Raw genomic sequence first — 22,387 nt, forward strand, 5'->3', positions numbered from 1 at the left:
CTTCTTGTAAGAGAGTGCTGGGCACATAGCCTCCTCCTATTCCTAATCCTCCCACCAAAGAAAGAGGCACAGAGTTCACTACTTAGTGGGGGCCAGCTGTGATCGGCCCACTGCTAGCTGCCTTAAAAAGGAAGACCAGTGATGCCAGGATGGAGTGAAACCCAAGGGAACATGCCATCATGAGGAATCAGTGAGATATCTGTGAAGAGAGAGGGCTGGGTGGGAGCCCAGAAGGATGAAACCTGGAAGATCAATATCTCCCGTGAGGGAAGTAACAATGGAGCCAGGTTCTAAGTCAGCATCTAGGCCAGACTGGCAACCTGAGCCACACCAGAGGCCTATAACCACGCCAGAGCCAGAAAAGACATCCATAGCCCAGCCAGAATCGAAGACCCAACAGGAGCCTGATTCAAGGCAAAGACCCCTCACCCAGCAGGAGACCCCTGCACAACATGATGCTGAATCCCAGAAGGATCCTAGAGCCCAACAAAAATCTGCTTCACAAGAGGAATTTCTTGCCCCACAGAAGCCTACACCACAGCAATCACCTCACGTCAAAAGGGTGCCCCTCACTCAACAGGAACCAGCCTCCCAGCAGGGACCTGGGCTAGGAAAAGAATCTACAACTCAACAGGAGCCAGTATTGAGAGAAAGACATGTAGCCCAGCCAGGGTCTGGGCCAGGAGAGCCACCTCCAGTTCAACAAGAAGCTGAATCAACACCTGCAGCCCAGGCTAAACCTAGAGCCAAAAGGGGGCCATCTGCTCCGACTGAATCTACATCCCAAGAGACACCTGAACAGTCACACCAGCAAACAACTCCAGTCCAGGGAGCCAAATCCAAGCAAGGATCTTTGATAGAGCTGGGATTTCTAACAAAACTGCAGGAACTATCCAAACAGCGATCAGCCCTAGAGTGGAAGGCACTTTCTGAGTGGGTCACAGATTCTGAGTCAGAATCAGAGGTGGGATCATCTTCAGACACAGAGTCTCTAGCCACGATGAGTGGAATGGTGGCCCAGGGAGTGAAGCTACCCTTCAAAAGAAAATCTGGTTATAAAGTGATGTCAGGATATGGTGGGATGTCACCACATAAGAAAACCAGTGCCCAGAATCACAGACACTACCAGGATACAGGTGAGTTTGAACCTGGAGGAATTGAAGCCTCTCAGGGACAGTCATTCATTTACGTAAGAAATACTAAAAACTTACGGTGTATCAGGTTAGCTCTGGTCATCCTTCAACAATCCTGAGATAAAGATCAACATCCCCATTATTTAAAAAAAAAAAAAAAAAAAGTCGGGCATAGTGGCTCACGCCTGTAATCCCAGCACTTTGGGAGGCCAAGGCAGGTGGATTGCTTGAGGCCAAGAGTTCAAGATCATCCTGGCCAAGATGGTGAAACACCGTCTCTACTAAAAATACAAAAATTAGCCAGGCATGGTGGCGGGTGCCTGTAATCCCAGCTACTCAGGAGGATGAGCAGAGAATCGCTTGAACCCGGGAGGTAGAGGTTGCAATGAGCCGAGATCACCCCATTGCACTGCAGCCTGGGCGACAGAGTAAGACTCCATCTCAAAAAAAGAAAAAACGAAGTCTCACTCTGTCGCCCAGGCTGGAGTGCAGTGGCATGATCACGGCTCACTGCAGCCTCAAACTCCTGGGCTCAAGCGATCCTCCTACCTCAGCCTCCCGAGTAGCTGGGACTACAGGTGCACCACCATACATTTTTTTAGAGACATGGGCTCGCTATGTTGCCCAGGCTGGTCTCGAACTCCTGGCCCCAAGCAAGCCTCCCACCTTGGCCTCCCAAAGTGCTGAGATTACAGGCATGAGCCACCGAGCAACTGGTCAACATCCTCATTTTATAAATGAGGACACTGAGGCAGAACAACAAAGAAGTAAAGGTTCTTGCACAGGGCTATGCAGTTAGGAAGTGGCAAAGTCAGGATTTGAAGCCGGGGTCTTTCTCCCCTGGACCAGGCTCCCTCCCTACAGAGGATTTGGGGAAAATCAAATCCCAGAGTGGGAAGGCACTCTGGGCTAGGGACCAGGAGACCAGGAAAGTGGCCCTCTTGCCAGTATTCATTCATCCATCCACAGAAACTAACCGAGCACCAGCTCTGGGGCAGACACAGGCATAAGTCCCAGCAATACAATGCCAGATGGAACCTTACCCTTCTGGAGTTTCCATGCAGGCTAGGCAGAACATCGGGGCATCAGCAGTCCCTCAGTTTACCAGATCTGTCCTCTGCTGCCAGGAAGACACCTGCTTCCTGCCAGGTTGCCTCCATAGGGGACTCAGTCCAGCCAGGCGGAATGGCCTTGCAGGTTGTGTTCTCAGCAAGGAGGAGCTGGGAGGAGGTGCAGGAGCCGCCAAGGTCTCAGGCAAGGTCAGGGGCTGACGGCAGGAAAGTTGGGGGAGCAGCATCAGAAGATAACGGGCCCAAGGCTCTGGGCTTGCTGCAGGTGCTCTCTCGCCTTCTCCGCCTCTTCACAGTGCCCAGTGCTGCCCCCTGCCTGCTTCATAGGAGCCCCAGGAAGCTCCGATATTCCTTCTCTAGGCTCAAAACCCCTGCCGTGGAGAAGGGAGGAATGCAAGTTTTATCTGTGGAACTGGAGGTTACTTGTTGAAGTCCCCTGACGTGGGGGGGAAAAGCAACGCAGCCCTAATCCGGAAGTTGAGGGCATCTGTGAGGCCCTGGTCCAGAGGGCAGGCAATGGCGGCCCCACCGCCCAGAGGCCAGTCCGTCCTGTCTCTCCCAGAGCTGATAAGAGGATAACGCGTTTCTCAGAGCCGGGGCTGGTGGGTATGCTTTGAGAGGGAAGGAGGAGGGGCAGCAGGCAAAGACAGGGATTGAGGCCTGCTCTCCCCAGTGCTGAGGATGGAAAGCTGTTTCTCCAGGCCTCCAGAACACAGTCTCAAAGGATGCCCGCTCCACACCGCCACGGCGGGCGAGGCCGCCTCTCAGGCGGTCCAGAAGCAGTTAGCTGTGTGCGTGTGCGCAAGCCTCGAGCCTCCTCTGTTTCCCGCCTTTTCTCAGGCATGCGTCGTTCCCTCTACCTCCGCTCTTGGGCCGGCCCGCGGCGTGAAGCTAGTGCGCAGGCGCCTCGCCGCCACCACCACCCACCACCCCCATTCTCGGGAGCATGGACTGGGGGGCGGAGACAGAAGGAGAAAGATCCCCCAGGAAAAGCGCAATAGGAGAACTAGGAGACAGGAGAGGGAAGGCGGGGCTCCCTCCTCCAACGGCTGTCAGGCACAGCCACGCCTCCAGCGCTGGCGCCCCGCCTCGTCTTTGAGTTGGCAGAGGACCTGGCCCGCCCCCACCCCAGGCAGAGGCCCAGAGGCGCCCCACTTTCACCCCTTCAAAAGGTGGGCCAGGCCGCGTTCTAGGGGATCCCACCCTGGGAAGGTGAGTGGGATGGCGAGACTGAGCCAGCACATGGGAGGCTTCCCAGCACGTGGGAAGATCGGGACTTCCCTGCTGGGGTGCTCCCCACGGGGCTCCGCACCAGTCCTGCAGGAAGGACGCTTTTCGCCGCCCCCAGGGCTTCCTTTTTGTTGGCCGCGAGCCCTTTAATGCGCGATAGGGGGCGGAGCCAGATCTTAAATTCTGGCGGTTGGGGGCGGAGCACGGCAGCGGAGGGAGACCAGGATTGGCTAGGGAGCAGGACCCAGAGAATAGCAAGTTCGGGATTGGGTAATAGGGGGGCCCGACGGTAGTGTGTAGCGAGGATTGGCCCTCCGGGCAGGGCCTCGCGGCTGGAATTGGCCCCCGCGCAAGGACCGCGGGGAATTGATGGAGTCGGCCGGTGGCATGGAACCCGCCGAGGCCGCTATGGCCCCGGCCTCGAAGAATGCCAAAGAGAGCTCGAGGAGCCGCGGTCGCCGGCGGTGGCGAAAAGGCAAGGCCAAAGGTGAGCGCGCGGAGACCGGCAGCAGCCCAGAAGGAACCTCGTACATCCTGCGGGGGAGTGGGGACAGCGTGGACTGGCCCACTGCCACGAGGAGTGGGGGGGGGGGGTCCGCGGACTGGCCCATTGCCGCTTGCGGGGAAAACGGGATGATCCACTGTGAGAAGGGGGTGATGTGAGAGCCGAGAGGCCCACCTTGGCACAGGGACTAGCTGACGCCCGGATCGGCTTGGGAGCAGAGTCCGGAATGCGAGCCTCGTGGACCAAGGTTCCCGCTCGGATTCCATATTCGCCGTGTGACCAAGGGCAACGGCTGCCCTCAGTGTTTTTCTACCTGGGGAATGGTTCAAGCGACGATGTTCAGGGCTCCAGCGCTCTTGAGAGGATAAGGGGGAAGGAGGTTAGCAGGTGTTACTCAAACAGGAAGTCTAGGGGTGAGTCAAGGAGAGGTAGGAGGAAGGGGTACCCATAGTGGAGAGTGCAGCGGGGCCAGTAAAGCTCATCGCAGTCCCGGCCTCCCACTCGGCAAGTCAGTCCATCCATCCATCCATTCATTGTCAGCCCACCTGCTTCAGCCGGCTCCACTGTGGCCTAGCCCTGACCCCTACCCTTTCCAGGACAAGTGGCCCTGGCTTGGCTTCAGACCTGCACACCTGCCTCAGGAAAAGGGAAGGCCTGATTTCTCTAGGGTGTCACATTATTTTCAGGTCTCAAAAGGCGGAACAAAGGCTGACAGACCAACAGAAATGCTGCAAGCCTCAGGCAGGGCCAGGTCCTCAGTTACAAGCAGTTATCAATCAGCATGGGGACCTGTGGGAAGTTCCCATGCAGGAAAGAAACTAACACCACCCCTCAGCCCCCCGGGACCCCAAACTCATTGCTTCCCCTGCCATAGAACACATCATTAGCCCAGAATAGACCTGGAGTTGGCTCCAGACACACGCAGGCTCAGACAGGCTCAGAGGGCAGACAAACTGAAGCCCAAGGGCACTCGCTGTCACAGCAAGACTCTGAGCGTCACACCAGCATAGCATACCCAGAGGCAGTACAGACTGTAGTTAAGAAACGTGGGCGTTGAAGATCTGGTTCCTCAGGCTGGGAGCTGTGATGTGCTGGACAGGAGACTCCCTCTTTCCCTGCCTCAGCTTTCTGAGCTCTAAAATGGGGATGATGATAGGAGTACCTCCTTTTGTGAGGTTAGAGTGAGTGTAGAGCATTTGGCACAGGCACACAGCAAACCCTCAGGAGAACTGAAGGTTATTGTTACTGTTAGTTCTCACTAGACAGTGAACATCCTAAAAGCAGGGCTGTATCTGCCTTGTTTACCCTGTACTTCCAGAGCTTGGTATGCCAGGCAAATGGGCACTCAAATATTTATTGGATTAATAAGTGAAGGAATGTGTGAACTGTAACAGCGATCATAATAATCATGCTTCCCTTGGGGTTGTCATGAGGAGTCAGAATCCAGTTGGGCAGGGCTCCCTGCAAAATGAGCCATTCACAAAGGCTCATTCCTGCAAACTCCAAGATTTGCCTGTCATTATTTCCTGAGGCCCCGCCCTCTTGCCAGGCTTTAGATAAATTAATCAGACCTCACTCCTGCCTCAAGGGCATCTGGGCTGGCTGGAGCAATCCTCGTCATCAGTTTCACCTTGCCAGTAACTGGATGAGGCTAGTGTCCTTATGATCATCCCATTTCCCAGATGACGACACTGGGGCTCTGAGGGACCAAGGCCGCCTAGGCTTCCTTACTTGGCCAGTGAGGGCAAAGAGATGGCTGCCCCAGCCTCCTCCAGGCAGGGAGTTTGTGGGCCCACAACTGCTGTGGGCCCAAATTTGATTCTGGGCCCAAGAGGTTCCAGTCACACAGATTCGTTCAGCAGACATTCATTGAACACTGAGCTGTGCCAGGCCTGGGCTCTCGGTAGCAAGAACAGCTTCACAGTTGAGCTGGGGACACAGATATTACTCAAATAAGACTATGATTGTAAACTGTGATAAATACAACAGAGAAAAATACCCTGGAAAGATAGAATTGGGAGGCTTCCCAAGGAGGCAATATTGGACCCAAGGATGGACAGGCGTTACGTGTGCAGGGGGCAGGCAGGGGAACAGAGTGGACGGGATGGAGAAAGACCTGAGGCTTGAGGAAGCATTGAGTTACAGTGCAGAGGGAGCTCAGCCAGGGCCAGGAGGAAGAGGAAGAGGAAATAGTGCAGGCAGGTTAAGAGAGGAGGATGGTAGCTGGGTACAGTGGCTCACACCTGTAATCCTGGCACTTTGGGAGGCCAAGGTGGGATCCAGCACCAAACTGCTTGAATCCAGCAGTTTGAGGCCAGCATGGGCAACATAGCAAGATCCCATCTCTACCAAAAATACAAACATTAGCCAGACATTGTCGGGTGTACCTGTAGTCCCAGCTACTTGGGAGGCTGAGGTGGGAGGATCAATTGAGCCCAGGAGGTTGAGGCTGCAGTGAGCTGTGATGGCACCACTGTACTCCAGCCTGGGCAACAATGAGACTTTGTCTCAAAAAGAGAGAGAGAGAGGAGGATGGTACCTGGCTTGGCAAGCCATGTCCAGGATTGGGGGCTTTATCCTGAAAGCAAGGGAGAGGGTGTTGAAGGGTTGGAAGTGTGTGAACAGATTCATGTTTTAGAAGGATCTTGTGGCTGCTATGCAGACAACAAATCAAAGAGAACAAAATCAGAACTATATAAAGAGCTGTCACAGTCACCCAGATAGTGATGCTACAGCCTGCACCAGGGAGGAGGCAGTGGAGGTGGGGAGAAGGATCAGGTTCCATAGGCCTTTGGTAGGCAGATTGGGCAGGAAGGACTAGGGAATGGATTACATGGGAGTTGAAGTGTGGGGAAGTGGCCAGGATGACATCCTGGGTTCCAGCTTAAGCAAATGGGGAGAGGTTTGTTCTCAACACACATGCAGAGACCAAGACATGCACAAGCATGTATATCTGTTTATACATAAACAAATACGCCCACACAAGCTCACAGGCCAAGAGAAACAGAGACACAGATACATTCACAGGCTAAGAAACACACATAGGCCATGACACTTGCCTACAAACATTCATACCTTCAAATGTACCAGTGCCAACGGACACAGGCCAGGACACGCTAGCCATGACACATACCTGCAGAGGTGCATATGTACACGTGAATCCCAGACACCCTCACACCTGACAGAAAGCATATACTTTGAAGCACAGACAGAGGGAGCAGCACACGGAAACAGCAGAGATCAGCAGCGCTGCCCTGGAGCTGCCCCCTGCTGGCTGTGTGACCCCAAGTGATCATGTCACCTTTCTGTACCTCAATTTTGTCATCTGCCAAAAGGGATGATAATGGTCCCTCCCTCATGGGTTGTGGGGCAGGTGACATGAGTCACTTCACATACAACACATAAAGAAATCTCATCACTCCTTTGAGAATGAAAAAAAAAACACACACACAAGAAAAGAAATCCCAGCACTTTGGGAGACCGAGGTAGGAGGATTGCTTGAGCGTAGGAGTTTGAGACCAGTCTAGGCAACACAGCTAGATTTGATCCCTGTTTTTAAATTCACACACACACACACACACACACACACACACACACACACACACACAGAAAGAGACCAGGCACTAGGCACGTAGAGACTGTTGGTGCAATGTTTGCTCTTTTATCCAGCCACTCATTGTCCCCGCCTGCATCTGATTCCAGGCTTCCTGGCTTCAGAAGCCTTTGCTTCCTCCCAGGCCCCAGACCTGACCCTTCCTCCATCCCCCATCCACCCCCACCCCACTTCCTTCCCCACCGCCCTCCTTATTCCTGCTCAGTTTCCAGGAATCGGATTCAGCTGTCCAGAAACTCTTTAGGGCAAAGAAAGGTCCAGTGCCCAGTCAGTGGGACACCCCCCAAAGCCAAATCCCCTCTGCCCTACCTCTGCCCTAGTCTGCACCCACGGCCCCAGTGGGCCTGCCCCTGCCCCAGTGCCCTCTGCCAGGGATTCTTGGCAAGTTTCTGGCAGCCTTAACATCCCTTCCTGCCAGCTCCACCCAGCCTAGCCCTCAGGGAGCGGCCTGGAACAGGACAAAGGGCAGAGCCCTGGAGTCCCTAGTGCCTGGGTCCAGCCCCTTCCCCACTCCTTTGTGCAGTCACTTGTTTTGTCGGAAATGTCACCTCTCCTCATCTTTTTATTTTATTTTATTTTTGAGATGGAGTTTCACTCTTGTTGCTCAGGCTGGAGTGCAATGGGGCTCACCGCAACCTCCGTCTCCCGGGTTCAAGCAGTTCTTCTGCCTCAGCCTCCCGGGTAGCTAGGACTACAGGCATGCGCCACCACACCCGGCTAATGTTGTATTTTTAGTAGAGATGGGGTTTCTCCATGTTGGCTAGGATGGTCTCGAACTCCCGACCTCAGGTGATCCACCTGCCTCGGCCTCCCAAAGTGCTGGGATTACAGGCGTGAGCCACCGCGCCCAGCCCCCACTCCTTACCTTAAAAGATCCCTACCAGCATGGATGCTACTACCACTTTACCAAGGGGTGACAGTGCACCAGGCACTGCCTAAGGGCTGAATAAAACAGGCAAAAGTCTCTGCCCTCAGGGAACTTACAATCTAGTGGGGAAGACAGAGAGCAAACAATATAAATTCAGGCATGTCTCAGCTATTTGGGGTTTGGTTCCTGACCACTTGATAAAGCGAGTCACACAAATTTGTTGGTTGCCCAGTGCATAGAAAAGTTATGTTCACACTATCCTATAGTCCATTAACATATATCTAAAAATACCATGTACATTTTTTTTTTTTTTTTCTGTAGAGACAGAATCTCACTATGTTGCCCAGGCTGGTCTCGAACTCTTAGCCTCAAGTGAGCCTCCTGCCTTGACCTCCCAAAGTGCTGGGATTACAAGCATGAGCTACCACAGCTGGCCCCATACTATGCTAATGATCATCTGAGCCTTCAGCAAATCCTCATCTTTTTGCTGGTGGAGGGTCTTGCCCCAGTGGTAGTGGCTGCGGACTCACGAGGGTGGTGGTTGTGGAAAGTGGCTGTGGCAGTTTCTTAAAATAAGGTAACAATGAAGTTTTCTGCTTCAATTAACTCTTTCACAAAACAGTTCTCTGTAGCATGTGATGCTGTTTGATACCATTTTGGCCACAGTAGAACTTTCAAAATTGGGGTCAGGCCAGGCACAGTGGCTCACGCCTATTATCCCAGCACTTTGGGAGGCCGAGGTGGGCAAATCACCCAAGGTCAGGAGTTTGAGACCAGCCTGGCCAACATGGTAAAACCCCATCTCTACTAAAAATTCTAAAATTAGCTGGGCATGGTGGCAGGCACCTGTGGTCCCAGTTACTTGGGAGGCTGAGGCAGGAGAATCACTCGAACCTGGAAGGCAGAGGTTACAGTGAGCCGAGATCGCACCATTGCACCCCAGCCTGGGTAACAAGAGCGAAACTTGTCTCAAAAAAAAAAAAATGGGGTCAGTCCTGTCAAATCCTGCTGGTGCTTTTTCAACCAAGTCTATGTCATAGTCTAAATCCTTTGTTGCCATTATTCCTGGCTATCAAATGTATTTCTTTTTTTAATTTTTTTTTTTTTGTAGATGGGGAGGGTCTCACTATGTTACCCAGGTTAATCTCAAACTGGTCTCAAGCTATCTTCCTACCTTGGCCTCCCAAAGTGCTACAAGTACAAGTGTGAGCTACCACACCCAGCCTACAAAATGCATTTCTATTTTAAAATGTATTTCTATTTTTTATTATTTAATAAGACTTAGAGCTAGGCATGGTGGCACATGCCTATAATCCCAGCTATTCAAGAGGCCAAGGCAGGAGGATCTCTTGAGGCCTAGAGTTCAAAACCAGCTACCGACGCAATGTCATAAGACTCTGTCTCTAAAAACCTGAAAAAAAAAAATGAACCGGGCATGGTGGTGCCCATCTGTAGTCCCCGCTACTCAGGAGGCTGCAGTGGGAGGATCACCTGAGCCCAGAAGTTCAAGGCTGCAGTGAGCTATGATCGCACCACTGCACTCCAACCCGGGCGACACAGCAGGAATCCATCTCTAAAACTGAAAATTTTAAAAATAATAATAACAAATAATAAGACTTAAAAGTGGAAATTATTCCTTGGCCGGTGGGCTGCAGAACAGATGATGTGTTAGCAGACAAGAAAACAACATTAATCCACTCGTATGGCTCCACCAGGGCTCTCTGGTGACCACGTGCATTGTCATTGAGAAATATTTTGTTTTTTTCTGTGCAGTCCGTCTCAACAGTGGGCTTGAAATATTCCGTAAACCATGCTATAAACAGACATGCTGTCATCTAGGCTTTGTTCCATTTAAGAGCACAGGCAGAGTACATTTGGCATAATCCTGAGGGCCCTAGGATTTCTGGAATGATAAATGAGCACTGACTTCAACTGAGTCACCAGCTGCATTAGCCCCTAATAAGGGGGTCAGCCTGGCCTTCAAGCTTTGGAGCCAGGCACTGACCTCCCCTCCAGCTATGAAAGTCCTAGATGGCATCTTCTTCCAATACGTGGTGGTTTCATCTACACTGAAAATATGTTGCTTAAGGCAGCCGTCTTCATCAATGATCTTGGCTAGATCTTCTGGATAACTTGCTGCAGCTCTTCCAGCAGCGCTTGCCACATCACCTTGCAATTTTTTTTTTTTTTTGGGACGAAGTTTCGCTCTTGTTGCTCAGGCTGGAGTGCAGTGGCACCATCTTGGCTCACTGTAAGCTCCGCCTCTCAGGTTCAAGTTATCCTCCTGCCTCAGCCTCCCAAGTAGCTGGGATTACAGGCAGGTACCACCACCATGCCCAGCTAATTTTTTGTATTTTAAGTAGACACGGGGTTTCTCCATGTTGGTCAGACTGGTCTCAAACTCCTGACCTCAGGTGATCTGCCTGCCTCGGCCTCCCAAAGTGCTGGGATTACAGGCATGAGTCACGGTGCCCGGCTGTCATCCTGCGCTTTTATGTTACAGAGATGCCTTCTTTCCTTAAACCTCATGAATCCACCTCTGCTAGCTTCCAACCTTTTTTCTGCAGTTTCCTCACCTCTCTCACCCTTCATAGAATTGAAGAAGGATAGGGCTTTGCTCGGGATTAGGCTTTGGCTTAAGGAAATGTGGCTGGTTTGACCTTCTATCCAGACCATTCAAACTTTCTCCATATCCACAATAAGGCTGGTTCACTTTCTGTTCTTTTTTTTATTTTGCAGACGGAGTCTTGCTCTGTCGCCCAGGCTGGAGTGCAGTGGCATGATCTCGGCTCACTGCAAGCTCCGCCTCCCAGGTTCATGCCATTCTCCTGCCTCAGCCTCCCTAGTAGCTGGGACTACAGGTGCCCACCACCACACCTGGCTAATATTTTTGTATTCTTAGTAGAGACGGGGTTTCACCATGTTAGCCAGGATGGTCTCAATCTCCTGACCTCGTGATCTGCCCACCTTGGCCTCCCAAAGTGCTAGGATTACAGGCGTGAGCCACCACGCCCGGCCAAGGCTGGTTCACTTTCTTATCATTCACATGTTCACTGGAGTAGCACTTTTAACTACTTTCATGAATTTTTCCTTTGCATTCACAACTTGGCCAACTGGCAGAAGAGGCCTAGTTTTTAGCCTGTTTCAGCATTGGACATGTCTTCCTTACTAAGCTTAATCACTTCTAGCTTTTGATTTAAAGTGAGAGACACGAGACTTTTCTTTCACTTGAACACTTTGAGGTCATTGTAGGGTTATTAATTGGCCAGATTTCTATTTTATTTTATTTTTTATTTTATTTCATTTATTGGAGACAGAGTCTCGCTCTATTGCCCAGGCTGGAGTACAATGGTGTGATCTTGGCTCACTACAACCTGCACCTCCTGGGTTCAAGCAATTCTTCTGCCACAGCCTCCCGAGTAGCTGGGATTACAGGCACACACCGCCATGCCTGGCTAATTTTTTATTTTTAGTAGAGATGGGGTTTCACCATGTTGGCCAGGCTGGTCTCAAACTCCTGACCTCAAGTGATCCACCCGCCTCAGCCTCCCAAAGTGCTGGGATTATAGGCGTGAGCCACCACACCCGGCCTCAATAGTGTACATCTCAGGGAATATGTGGGCTCGAGGAGAAGAGAGATGGGGGAAATGGCTGGTCAGTGGAGCAGTCAGAACACACAAAACATTAATCGGTAAAGTTCGCCCTCTTACGTGGACATGGTTGGTGGTGCCCCCAATTACAATAGTAACACCAGAGATCATTGATCACAGATCATCATAACAGATATAATAATAATGAAAAAGTGTGAAACACTGTGAAAATTACCAAAATGTGACACAGAGACACAAAGTGAACTCCTGCTGTCAGAAAAATGGTGCCAACAGACTTGTTTGAAACAGGGTTGCCACAAACCTTCAATTTGTAAAAAATGCAATACGTGCGAGGCACACACAGTAAAGCAAGGTATTCCTATAGTAAATTGTATAGTATGCCAGACGGTGACAAGTGCCGCAGAGAAAAATCACCCAATACACCATCTCAGGAAGGCCGAGTGAGCCCACAAAGCAAACCGCATGCAGAACACACGGGCCATGGCCCCACTTATAAACCCTGTCTCCCATCCTGAGCCAGCAGAACGGCCAAGTGCAGTTTCCAGATGAGGGAAACAGACTTATCCAGGGTTGCCAGCAAGGGCTTGGGCCATCATCCCATTTTCTTTCTTTCTTTCTTTCCTTCCTTCCTTCCTTCTTTCTTTCCTTCTTTCTTTCTTTCTTTCTTTTTTTTTTTTTTTGAGATGGAGCCTCGCTCTGTCGCCGGGGCTGGAGTGCAGTGACCGGATCTCAGCTCACTGCAAGCTCCGCCTCCCAGGTTCCCGTCATTCTCCTGCCTCAGCCTCCGGAGTAGCTGGGACTACAGGCGCCCGCCACCTCGCCCGGCTAGATTTTTGTATTTTTTGGTAGAGACGGGGTTTCACCATGCTAGCCAGGATGGTCTCGATCTCCTGACCTCGTGATCCGCCCGTTTCGGCCTCCCAAAGTGCTGGGATTACAGGCTTGAGCCACCGCACCCGGCCCCTTCTTTCTTTCTTTCCTTCCTTCTTCTCTCCTTTCTTTCTTTCGTCCTTTCCTTTTTTTTTTTTTTTTTTTTTTTTGAGACAGAGTCTTGCTCTGTCACCCGGGCTAGAGTGCAGTGGCGTGATCTCCGCTCACTGCAAACTCCGCCTCCCGGGTTCACGCCATTCTCCTGCCTCAGCCTCCTGAGTAGCTGGGACTACAGGTGCCCACCACCGCGCCCAGCTACTTTTTTGTATTTTTAGTAGAGACGGGGTTTCACTGTGTTAGCCAGGATGGTCTCGATCTCCTGACCTCATGATCCACCCGCCTCGGCCTCCCGAAGTGCTGGGATTACAGGCGTGAGCCACCGCACCCGGCCTCCTTTCTTCCTTTCTTTTCTGACAAGAGTCTCGCTGTATCGCCAGACTGGAGTGCAGTGGCGTGATCTCAGCTCACTGCAACCTCCGCGTCCTGGGTTCAAGCCATTCTCCTGCCTCAGCCTCCCAATAGCTGGAACTACAGGCATGCGCCACCATACCACTGATTTTTGTATTTTCAGTAGAGACGGGGTTTCACCATGTTGGTCAGGATGGTCTCAATTTCCTGCCCTTGTGATCCACCCACCTTGGCCTTCCAAAGTGCTGGGATTATAGGCATGAGCCACCGTGCCTAGCCCACATCGTCCCATTTTCACAGCTGCAAGCCTAACACTGACTCCTGAGGCCTCTGTCTATCCATCTATCCGCCAGCCCTGGGAAGGGGCAGTCCTCTCCCGAGCTAACTAGCCCCTCTGCCCTCACTCTGCCTCTTCATGCCTTCCTTCCTGCTTCAGATATCCACTGAGCATCTGCTATGTGCCAGATCCCATGGTGGGCCCCAGGGCCACCTGGGGGATGACAGTCGTAGACAGAAGATTCACCTCCAGCCAAGCAAATGACCCTGAGGCCTCAGGGCCCCTCAGTCACACAGGCCCCTTCCAAGGCCCTAATCTTCTTTTTTTTTTTTTTTTTTTTTTTTAAGACAGAGTCTCGGCCGGGCGCGTTGGCTCAAGCCTGTAATCCCAGCACTTTGGGAGGCCGATACGGGCGGATCACGAGGTCAGGAGATCGAGTCCATCCTGGCTAACACGGTGAAACCCTGTCTCTAATAAAAAATACAAAAAACTAGCCGGGCGAGGTGGCGGGCGCCTGTAGTCCCAGCTACTCGGGAGGCTGAGACAGGAGAATGGCGGGAACCCGGGAGGCAGAGCTTGCAGTGAGCTGAGATCCAGCCACTGCACTCCAGCCTGGGCAACAGAGCAAGACTCTGTCTCAAAAAAAAAAAAAAAAAAAAAAAAGACAGAGTCTCACTTTGTCACCCAGGCTGGAGTGCAGTGGCACGATCTTGGTTCACTGCAAGCTCCGCCTCCCGGATTAACGCCATTCTCCTGCCTCAACCTCCTGAGTAGCTGGGACTACAGGCGCCCGCCACCAGGCCTGGCTAATTTTTTGTATTTCTAGTAGAGACGGGGTTTCACTGTGTTAGCCAGGATGGTCTCGATCTCCTGACCTCATGATCCGCCCGCCTCAGCCTCCCAAAATGCTGGGATTACAGGCATGAGCTACCACGCCCGGCCCAAGGCCTTAATCTTGTATTTGTAATTCTGTATTTCTTCTTCCCAAAGGGCCACGCCCCTGTACCTTATAAGTTTCATGGCTCCATAAAACCTAGTCCTGTCCTGGGGGAGATGAACAAACATGTAGACAAATTATAAAGTGTCAAATGGCAGGATGGAACAGAACTAAGTATCATGGCAGAAAATAATGGTGGCATGCATATCTTAGATGGGGAGGAGCAACTGGGGAGTACCTCTTTGAGGTGACAAGCTGAGGCCAGACAAGGAGTGTGTGGAATCACACAGGTGAATGACATGGGTGAAGCATCTCTCTGAGCCTCTGTTTCCCTATGTGTGAGGTGGGGATGCCAATCACAGCAGGGTGGGCTGAGAGGGGTAAGTGGCAGATCCAGGGTACCCGGTGTGTTCAACCACCCAGTAGGACCAGCAGGCAGGCCCCTAGCTGAGCCTGGCACTGCCCTTAATCGGCTTTTGTCCTTCCAGGAGGGGCAGGCAGGGCTGGCTACCTCCTCTCTCCCCCCAACAGCTGGGGCTGGCTGTGCCAGGGCCAGACTAGGAGGCGGGAGCTGAGATCACTGGGCCTTTGGCTCCCTGAATCCTCTCTAGGGAGAGAGAGGGCAGCCCCTGGCTGGATGAGAGGGGACAGTTTGTTCAGGACTGGGGCTGGGACTCCTGGGTCCTAAAGGATGAAGGGGCTGGGGCCCTGGACTCCTGGGTCTGAGGGAGGAGGGGCTGTGGGTGTGGACTCCTGGGTTCTAAGGCAGAGGAGCCTGTAGCAGGACTACCAGTTGAGCTGAGTCTGGGAGCAGGTGGGGGGCAGGGCAGGGAGCTGGGCCCTCTACTCTGTTTACAGCACGTGGTCCTCACTGATCTTTCTGGGTGGGAGGTGGCTTGTGCGGCTACACCCTGGGCAGGCCAGCCCCGCCCCCGGGTTTATAGCCCCAGGCTGCTACTGGCACAAGCCACAGACCAGCAGTCTCAGCCCGGGGGAGCTCGGAAGATGCCTAGGAGGGGTGAGTGTGCAGCCAGCTGAGAGACAGGAATGGCTGCTGCCAGGCCCCAGGACCTAGAAGGGAAAGGAAATACCTTCTTCTAGGGGAACAGGCAAGGTGCTGGGCTTTGGGAGGGAAGTCCCTGGAGCAGATGGTAGCATTCCACCAAGGGCAGCTTGTTCAGGACCTGAGTGACAAGGCATCCAAGAAACAGGACGGCCTGAATGCCTGGGAAAGGATCTCAGAGGGAAGATCACTGGGGACCGGGAAGTATGGCGAATCAGACGTAGTCCAGGGCAAATTTTGAGATGTGGTTTCCAGAGTCCTAGCGGGGAGCCCCACGTAAGTGTGGCTGTGGACTCAGAGAGCTGGGTTTACAAAAGCTCTGCCACTTGAAGTGCAGCCTTAACCTCCTCACTTAAAACCTGAGCCTCAGCAGGGCGCGGTGGCTCAGGCCTGTAATCCTAGCACTTTGGGAGGCCGAGGCAGGCAGATCTGAGGTCAGGAGATCGAGACCATCCTGGCTAACACGGTGAAACCCTGTCTCTACTAAAAATACAAAAAATTAGCCAGGCATGGTGGTGGGCACCTGTAGTCCCAGCTACTCAGGAGGTTGAGACAGGAGAATGGCGTGAACCCAGGAGGCAGAGCTTGCAGGGAGCTGAGATCGCGCCACTGCTCTCCAGCCTGGGCAACAGAGCAAGACTCCATCTCAGAAAGAAAAAAAAAACCTGAGCCTCAGTTTCCTCTCCTATAAAATGGGGATGCTGGCAACAATAGAGATTTGAACCTAGGTGACATGGGTCCCAGCGGGTTAGCGCGCTAAAGCAGCAAACACACAGAAAGCTCTCAGCCCGGGACCTGCACGGGTATGCTCAAGGTCGATAACAGCAATGAGTATCGCTGTTCCAGGCAGGGGAGCAGGGCCGGCCATGCAACCCAGGACCAGTGGACAAGCCTGAAGGCCAGGGGACCGCACTGGGGGAGAAGCAAGACTGAGTTTTTGGGATCTCTCAGAGAAACAGGGAGGGAACTGGGATTTGGAGGGGCTTCCACAGCCAGACTTGAAGAATGAGGAATGACTCATCAGTGAAGTCTAGAATTGTGAACTCCTAAGTTCAGGGAGAGCTGCGCTTGGGGACCAGGGTCCGGAGAGATGGGAATGGGAGGACTCAGGCTGAACTCTCCCAAATGTTGTTGGAGGGGAAGGGCCTGTGGGTAGCACTTGGGGCCTAAGAAGGAAAGATGGGATGGCGGACCTGGACTCCAGAGTCCTGAGAGTGGGGACCAACTGGAGGTCTAGACTTCTTGGAATCTAGGAGAAGGAGTCTTGGGCCCCAGGAGAGTTCATGGAGACAGGTGCCTGGACTCTTGGGTCCCTGGAAGTTTGAAGAAAGAAGGACTGGCAGCCTCCTGGATCATAGGAGAGATGAATGAGTTAGGGAAGCAGAGTTGTGTGGGCTCAGGGAATGTCTGGATTCCTGGGTCCGAGGGATAGGAGGCCAGGGCAGCAAGTTTCTGAGTCCCAAAGAGGTGACAGCAGGGGCTCCTGGGTCCTGAAGAGGAAGGGTCTGGGGCTCGGACTCCTGGGCCTGAGGGAGGAGGAGCTGAGGGCCCAAACTCCTGGCTCCTGAGGAGGGTCAAAGGCACTGGGAACTGGGGCCCCAAACTTCTGATTCCTAGAGACAAGAGGGTGACCTCGTGTCGAAAGGAGGAGGAACCTGGGGTCCTGGGCTCCTGGAACTGAAAGAAGACAGTGCTGGGGTCTGAAGGAGGAGCCGATAAGCTATGGCCCAGACTCCTGGGCTCCAGCTGAGCAAGGCTTGGTCCAGCCCAGCCTAACAGGCCTCCCCACCTACCCACAGCCTCAAAGCTCATCTACAACATGGACCTGCGCACAATGACACAGTCGCTGGTGACTCTGGCGGAGGACAACATAGCCTTCTTCTCGAGCCAGGGTCCTGGGGAAACGGCCCAGAGGCTGTCAGGCGTTTTTGCCGGTGTGCGGGAGCAGGCACTGGGGCTGGAGCCGGCCCTTGGCCGCCTGCTGGGTGTGGCGCACCTCTTTGACCTGGACCCAGAGACACCCGCCAATGGGTACCGCAGCCTGGTGCACACAGCCCGCTGCTGCGTGGCACACCTCCTGCACAAATCCCGCTATGTGGCCTCCAACCGCCGCAGCATCTTCTTCCGCACCAACCACAACCTGGCCGAGCTGGAGGCTTACCTGGCTGCCCTCACCCAGCTCCGCGCTCTGGTCTACTACGCCCAGCGCCTGCTGGTTACCAATCAGCCAGGGGTGCTCTTCTTTGAGGGCGACGAGGGGCTCACCGCCGACTTCCTCCGGGAGTATGTTACGCTGCATAAGGGATGCTTCTATGGCCGCTGCCTGGGCTTCCAGGTGAGCCCCCTGCCCCTCTGGGCCCACGATGAAGGCACCTGGTGGCCCCTGGCCTGGCCTATAATATGGTAAAGTAACCACAGTGGTCAGCATTATCGGACTCAGCAAACAGCAGGTACAGAAAAGGGAAGTTGGCTGGAGCTCAGACAGAGCTGCACCAGGGGTCTCAAACTCATGGGCCCTAGGTCATATCTGCTGGGTAGTAAGAAATCCAACTTGCAGAGCTTTTTTCACCAGGATATCCACTACTCTCTGTCATCCTACACACAGGAGATACATCCACTCTGTTACCTGTCTGGCCTCTGAAGTCACTTGAGGTTGAGACCCCTCAGGGAGGGATCTGCAGCCATGTGACCCTGTAGTCTTTCTGGCCCTTTCTGGGCCTCCCTTCACCTCAGCCTCCCCCTCCCACCCCATGTCTCCAGGCTTCCCTGAGGGCTAGCCTGTTCTCAGCAACCCAGCCCAGGTGTTCCTGGAAACCTCCCCTCGCCAGGGCTGAACCCACGAGTATTGATCAGCCCAGCGGGGCCAGCCAGCTCCTCCCTGTGTCCCAGCCGTGACCCTAGAGTCATGAGAAAGAGATCCCAGGGCTGCCTGAACCAGCATCCCAGCCATAATAGCCAGGCATTCAGGTGCCCTCTGGCCTACTGGGCACCTGGCCAGGGGCAGGGCCCAGCTCTGCTTTGGTACAGGGCAGTCTCCCCTCTAAAATGTTAGCCTCTGGGAGAGCAGAGGCCTCCTCTGTCTTGGTCACTGGACCAGCCCGGTGTCTAGCATGCAGTAGGACCTTAGCCAATGTAGAGTGAACACAAGAATGCACCAGTCCCTTGCCTTGGCCTCCTGCGGCTCCATTCATTTCCTCTGATCCTGTGTCCCCATTGTCTTGTCTTTTTTTTTTTTTTTTTTTTTGTATTTTGTTTAGTAGGGATGGGGTTTCATCACGTTGGCCAGGCTGGTCTCAAACTCCTGACCTCAACTGGTCCGCCCACCTAGGCCTCCCAAAGTGCTGGGTTTACAGGCATGAGCCACCGCACCCGGCCCCCACCATCTTTCCTTAACTGCCTGTCTGCTCTGTCAGACACTGTCTCCCCCTTCCCCTGTGGTGGCCGGCTGGCCCCATGTCTAGGCCTCAGTCACCCTCTCTGGCTGTCTTTCTGCCTCAGGTCCCTGTGCCTGGGGGGCTGTCTCTGGCCATCTCCCTGTTCCTGCCTTCCAGCTGCCCCCTCTCCCCATCCATCCTCTCTCTGACTTTCAGGAAGTCTCTGCACCATCCTACTCCCCACCTCACAGCCTACCAGTGGCACCAGCCTGCACTGAGAATGAAATCCGAATTCCTCTGCCCAGGCCCTGCATGAGCCCCCTTTGCCTCTCCAGTGTCACCGCCTGCCCCTCTCCCCACTGCTCACTCTGCTCCAGCCACACTGGCTCCCTGGCTGTCGCTACCCAGGTCAAGCACCAAGCATGAGCTCACCTTTTTTTTTTTTTTTTTTGAGACGGAGTCTCGTTCTGTTGCCCAGGCTGGAGTGCAGTGATCTCCACTCACTGCAACCTCTGCCTCCCTGGTTCAAGCAATTCTCCTGCCTCAGTCTCCTATGAGCTCACCTTTAAGCCTTCACGCTCTCTGTGCCCTGTGCAGGGAACACCCTCCCCTCACTTCAGTCAGATCTCTCCTCCGAGACCCGCTAAGTAGCCTGACCCCTAGTCATCGCTCGTGTCCTCTCCACCTACTGCCTTTTTTTTTTTTTTCAAATCATTCGTCATTCCTTGTTGTGATACTGTGCATGGCTTTGCTTATCTGCTGATCATTTGTTTTCCGTTTGAGAACATCAGGTCCTTGAACCAGGTGAGGGCTATGCCCAGCACACAGTAGGAGCTCATGAAACATTTACTCAATGAACGTGTCTTCCCCACACATCCCTGTGCCTCGCTCCTGCCCTGTCCCCATCCCTCTCCTGAGCGGTAGGTGACACAGCCGCGTCTCTCCACAGTTCACACCTGCCATCCGGCCATTCCTGCAGACCATCTCCATTGGGCTGGTGTCCTTCGGAGAGCACTACAAACGCAACGAGACAGGCCTCAGTGAGTCCCAGCCGGGTTCTACTCGCAGCCTACCCTCCTGGCCCTCCTCCCCACTCCTGCCCAAGTAGCCTGACCCACTGGGGCTCCCTGACACCCCTTCCAAACCCCAGGTGTGGCCGCCAGCTCCCTCTTCACCAGCGGCCGCTTTGCCATTGACCCCGAGCTGCGTGGGGCTGAGTTTGAGCGGATCACACAGAACCTGGACGTGCACTTCTGGAAAGCCTTCTGGAACATCACCGAGATGGAAGTGCTATCGGTGAGGGCCTGTTATAGATGGGGACAGTGAGGCCCAGAGACCCATCTAAGGCCACAGTAGGTCTCTGTGGGGCTCCAGGCCCAGGGATGGCACACAAGGGGAAAGACTGGGGATCAGAGGGAGGGGTGAAGGGCACCCCTGCTGGCAGACCCTCCCCAGTACCCTTTCTGTCTCCTCCCTCCAGTCTCTGGCCAACATGGCATCGGCCACCGTGAGAGTAAGCCGCCTGCTCAGCCTGCCACCCGAAGCCTTTGAGATGCCGCTGACTGCTGACCCCACACTCACGGTCACCATCTCACCCCCACTGGCCCACACAGGCCCCGGGCCTGTCCTAGTCAGGCTCATCTCCTACGACCTGCGTGAAGGACAGGTAGGGTTCCAGCCTCAGCCAGGGATAGGGACACAGCCGAGAAGCCCGGGCAGCCCCTGCCTTGGCATGCCCATGGAGGGGTGCAGCCCTGGCCAGCTCTCCCCAACCTCACACACCGCCTCCCTCCTCACCCCCAGGACAGTGAGGAGCTCAGCAGCCTGGTAAAATCCAACGGCCAACGGAGCCTGGAGCTGTGGCCGCGCCCCCAGCAGGCACCCCGCTCGCAGTCCCTGATAGTGCACTTCCACGGTGGTGGCTTCGTGGCCCAGACCTCCAAATCCCATGAGCCCTACCTCAAGAGCTGGGCCCAGGAGCTGGGCGCCCCCATCATCTCCATCGACTATTCCCTGGCCCCCGAGGCCCCCTTCCCCCGTGCGTTGGAGGAGTGCTTCTTCGCCTACTGCTGGGCCATCAAGCACTGCGCCCTCCTTGGTGAGCCTCAGACTCCCACAGCCACCTGCACCTGCTCCCATCCTGCCCAGCCTGCTTCAAGCTCCTCCAGCCTCAGCCTCACACCTTCTACCTTCCTCCCCCACACCTCCCAGCTCCTGCTCACCCAGGTCCTGCCCAGTCTTCCGCCTCAGCCACTTTATCCTCTGTCCCCGACTGTGGCACCCAGACTCTCCATCTCCTCCACCTCCACTTCCCACCCACCGTCCTGTCTCCTTGGGCCTCTGCCATCCCCCTCTGGTAGCTCCAGGCCCTGCTTTCCTGTCCTGCCAGCCTCCTGGCCCACAGTCCAGCTTCTCTGACCTCCCTCTTTGAAGATCAACATCTTGGGAGGACACTGAGGCACAGAGCAGGTTGTGGCCATGCCCCAGAGCACAGAGCCTGCAGCCCAGTCCCTCTGTGCTGAGCCTGAACCCTGACCTTCCATTCCCACCCTCTGAGGCCCCCCTCCTGCAACAGGCCTGAGCTCAGCTCCCCTTCCCCACCACCTGCCCTCGCTGCTCCCAACCTCCAGCCCCGACAGACTTTCCCGGCACTTCCCTGCGCCTCTCCAGGTCCTGAGTCATCCTGATCCTCTGTCTACCACATGAGCCCAAATCTGTGCCTCAGTCTGCCAGTCTCTAAAACTGCAGTCTGCTAGGCCTTGGAGTGCCCCACACCCCACCTTGGAGAGCCCAGTTCTCCCAGCTTGAGTTCCTCCCTGCCCTCCCTCCCCAGTCTCCTGCCCCTGCCAGGCTGTAACCAACCACCCCTCTCCCAAACCAGGCTCAACAGGGGAACGAATCTGCCTTGCGGGGGACAGTGCAGGCGGGAACCTCTGCTTCACCGTGGCTCTCCGGGCAGCAGCCTACGGGGTGCGGGTGCCAGATGGCATCATGGCAGCCTACCCGGCCACAATGCTGCAGCCTGCCGCCTCTCCCTCCCGCCTGCTGAGCCTCATGGACCCCCTGCTACCCCTCAGCGTGCTCTCCAAGTGTGTCAGTGCCTATGCTGGTGAGGCCCACACTCTCAGCAGGGAAACAGGACTGCATGGATATCTGGGTCCTGCAGGGATGGGCTGGGGACCGGGACTCCTGTGACTGAGGAAGGAGAAGCCAGGCGGAGGAATCTAAGACTCCTTGTCCCTTTTGTGTGTGTGTGTGTGTGTGTATGTGAGAGAGAGAGGGAGAGGGAGAGACAAGGTCTCATGTCGCTCAGGCTGAGTGCAGTGGCTCAAACACACCTCGCTGCAGCCTCGACCTCCCAGGCTGAA

At 54.4% G+C, this 22,387-nt stretch overlaps 1 protein-coding gene and 1 long non-coding RNA gene across 2 annotated transcripts in view; one reads left to right on the forward strand and one right to left on the reverse strand.

Moving 5' to 3' along the window:
* The window catches only part of LIPE (lipase E, hormone sensitive type), a 26,195-nt gene continuing 3,808 nt past the window's right edge, over positions 1-22,387 (forward strand). The window contains exons 1-7 of the mRNA XM_010358762.2: positions 1-1,136; positions 17,445-17,980; positions 19,969-20,059; positions 20,170-20,315; positions 20,500-20,685; positions 20,823-21,117; positions 21,901-22,128. Of these exons, the coding sequence (XP_010357064.2) occupies positions 236-1,136; positions 17,445-17,980; positions 19,969-20,059; positions 20,170-20,315; positions 20,500-20,685; positions 20,823-21,117; positions 21,901-22,128 (2,383 nt within the window). The 5' untranslated portion in view covers positions 1-235. The remainder of the gene's footprint in view (positions 1,137-17,444; positions 17,981-19,968; positions 20,060-20,169; positions 20,316-20,499; positions 20,686-20,822; positions 21,118-21,900; positions 22,129-22,387) is intronic.
* LOC104658669 overlaps positions 19,713-22,387 on the reverse strand; it is an 11,211-nt gene continuing 8,536 nt past the window's right edge. The window contains exon 3 of the long non-coding RNA XR_747461.2: positions 19,713-20,033. This is a non-coding gene — a long non-coding RNA (uncharacterized LOC104658669). The remainder of the gene's footprint in view (positions 20,034-22,387) is intronic.

Source organism: Rhinopithecus roxellana, chromosome 12 (assembly GCF_007565055.1).
Source record: "Rhinopithecus roxellana isolate Shanxi Qingling chromosome 12, ASM756505v1, whole genome shotgun sequence".
Taxonomy (NCBI): Eukaryota; Metazoa; Chordata; class Mammalia; order Primates; family Cercopithecidae; genus Rhinopithecus; species Rhinopithecus roxellana.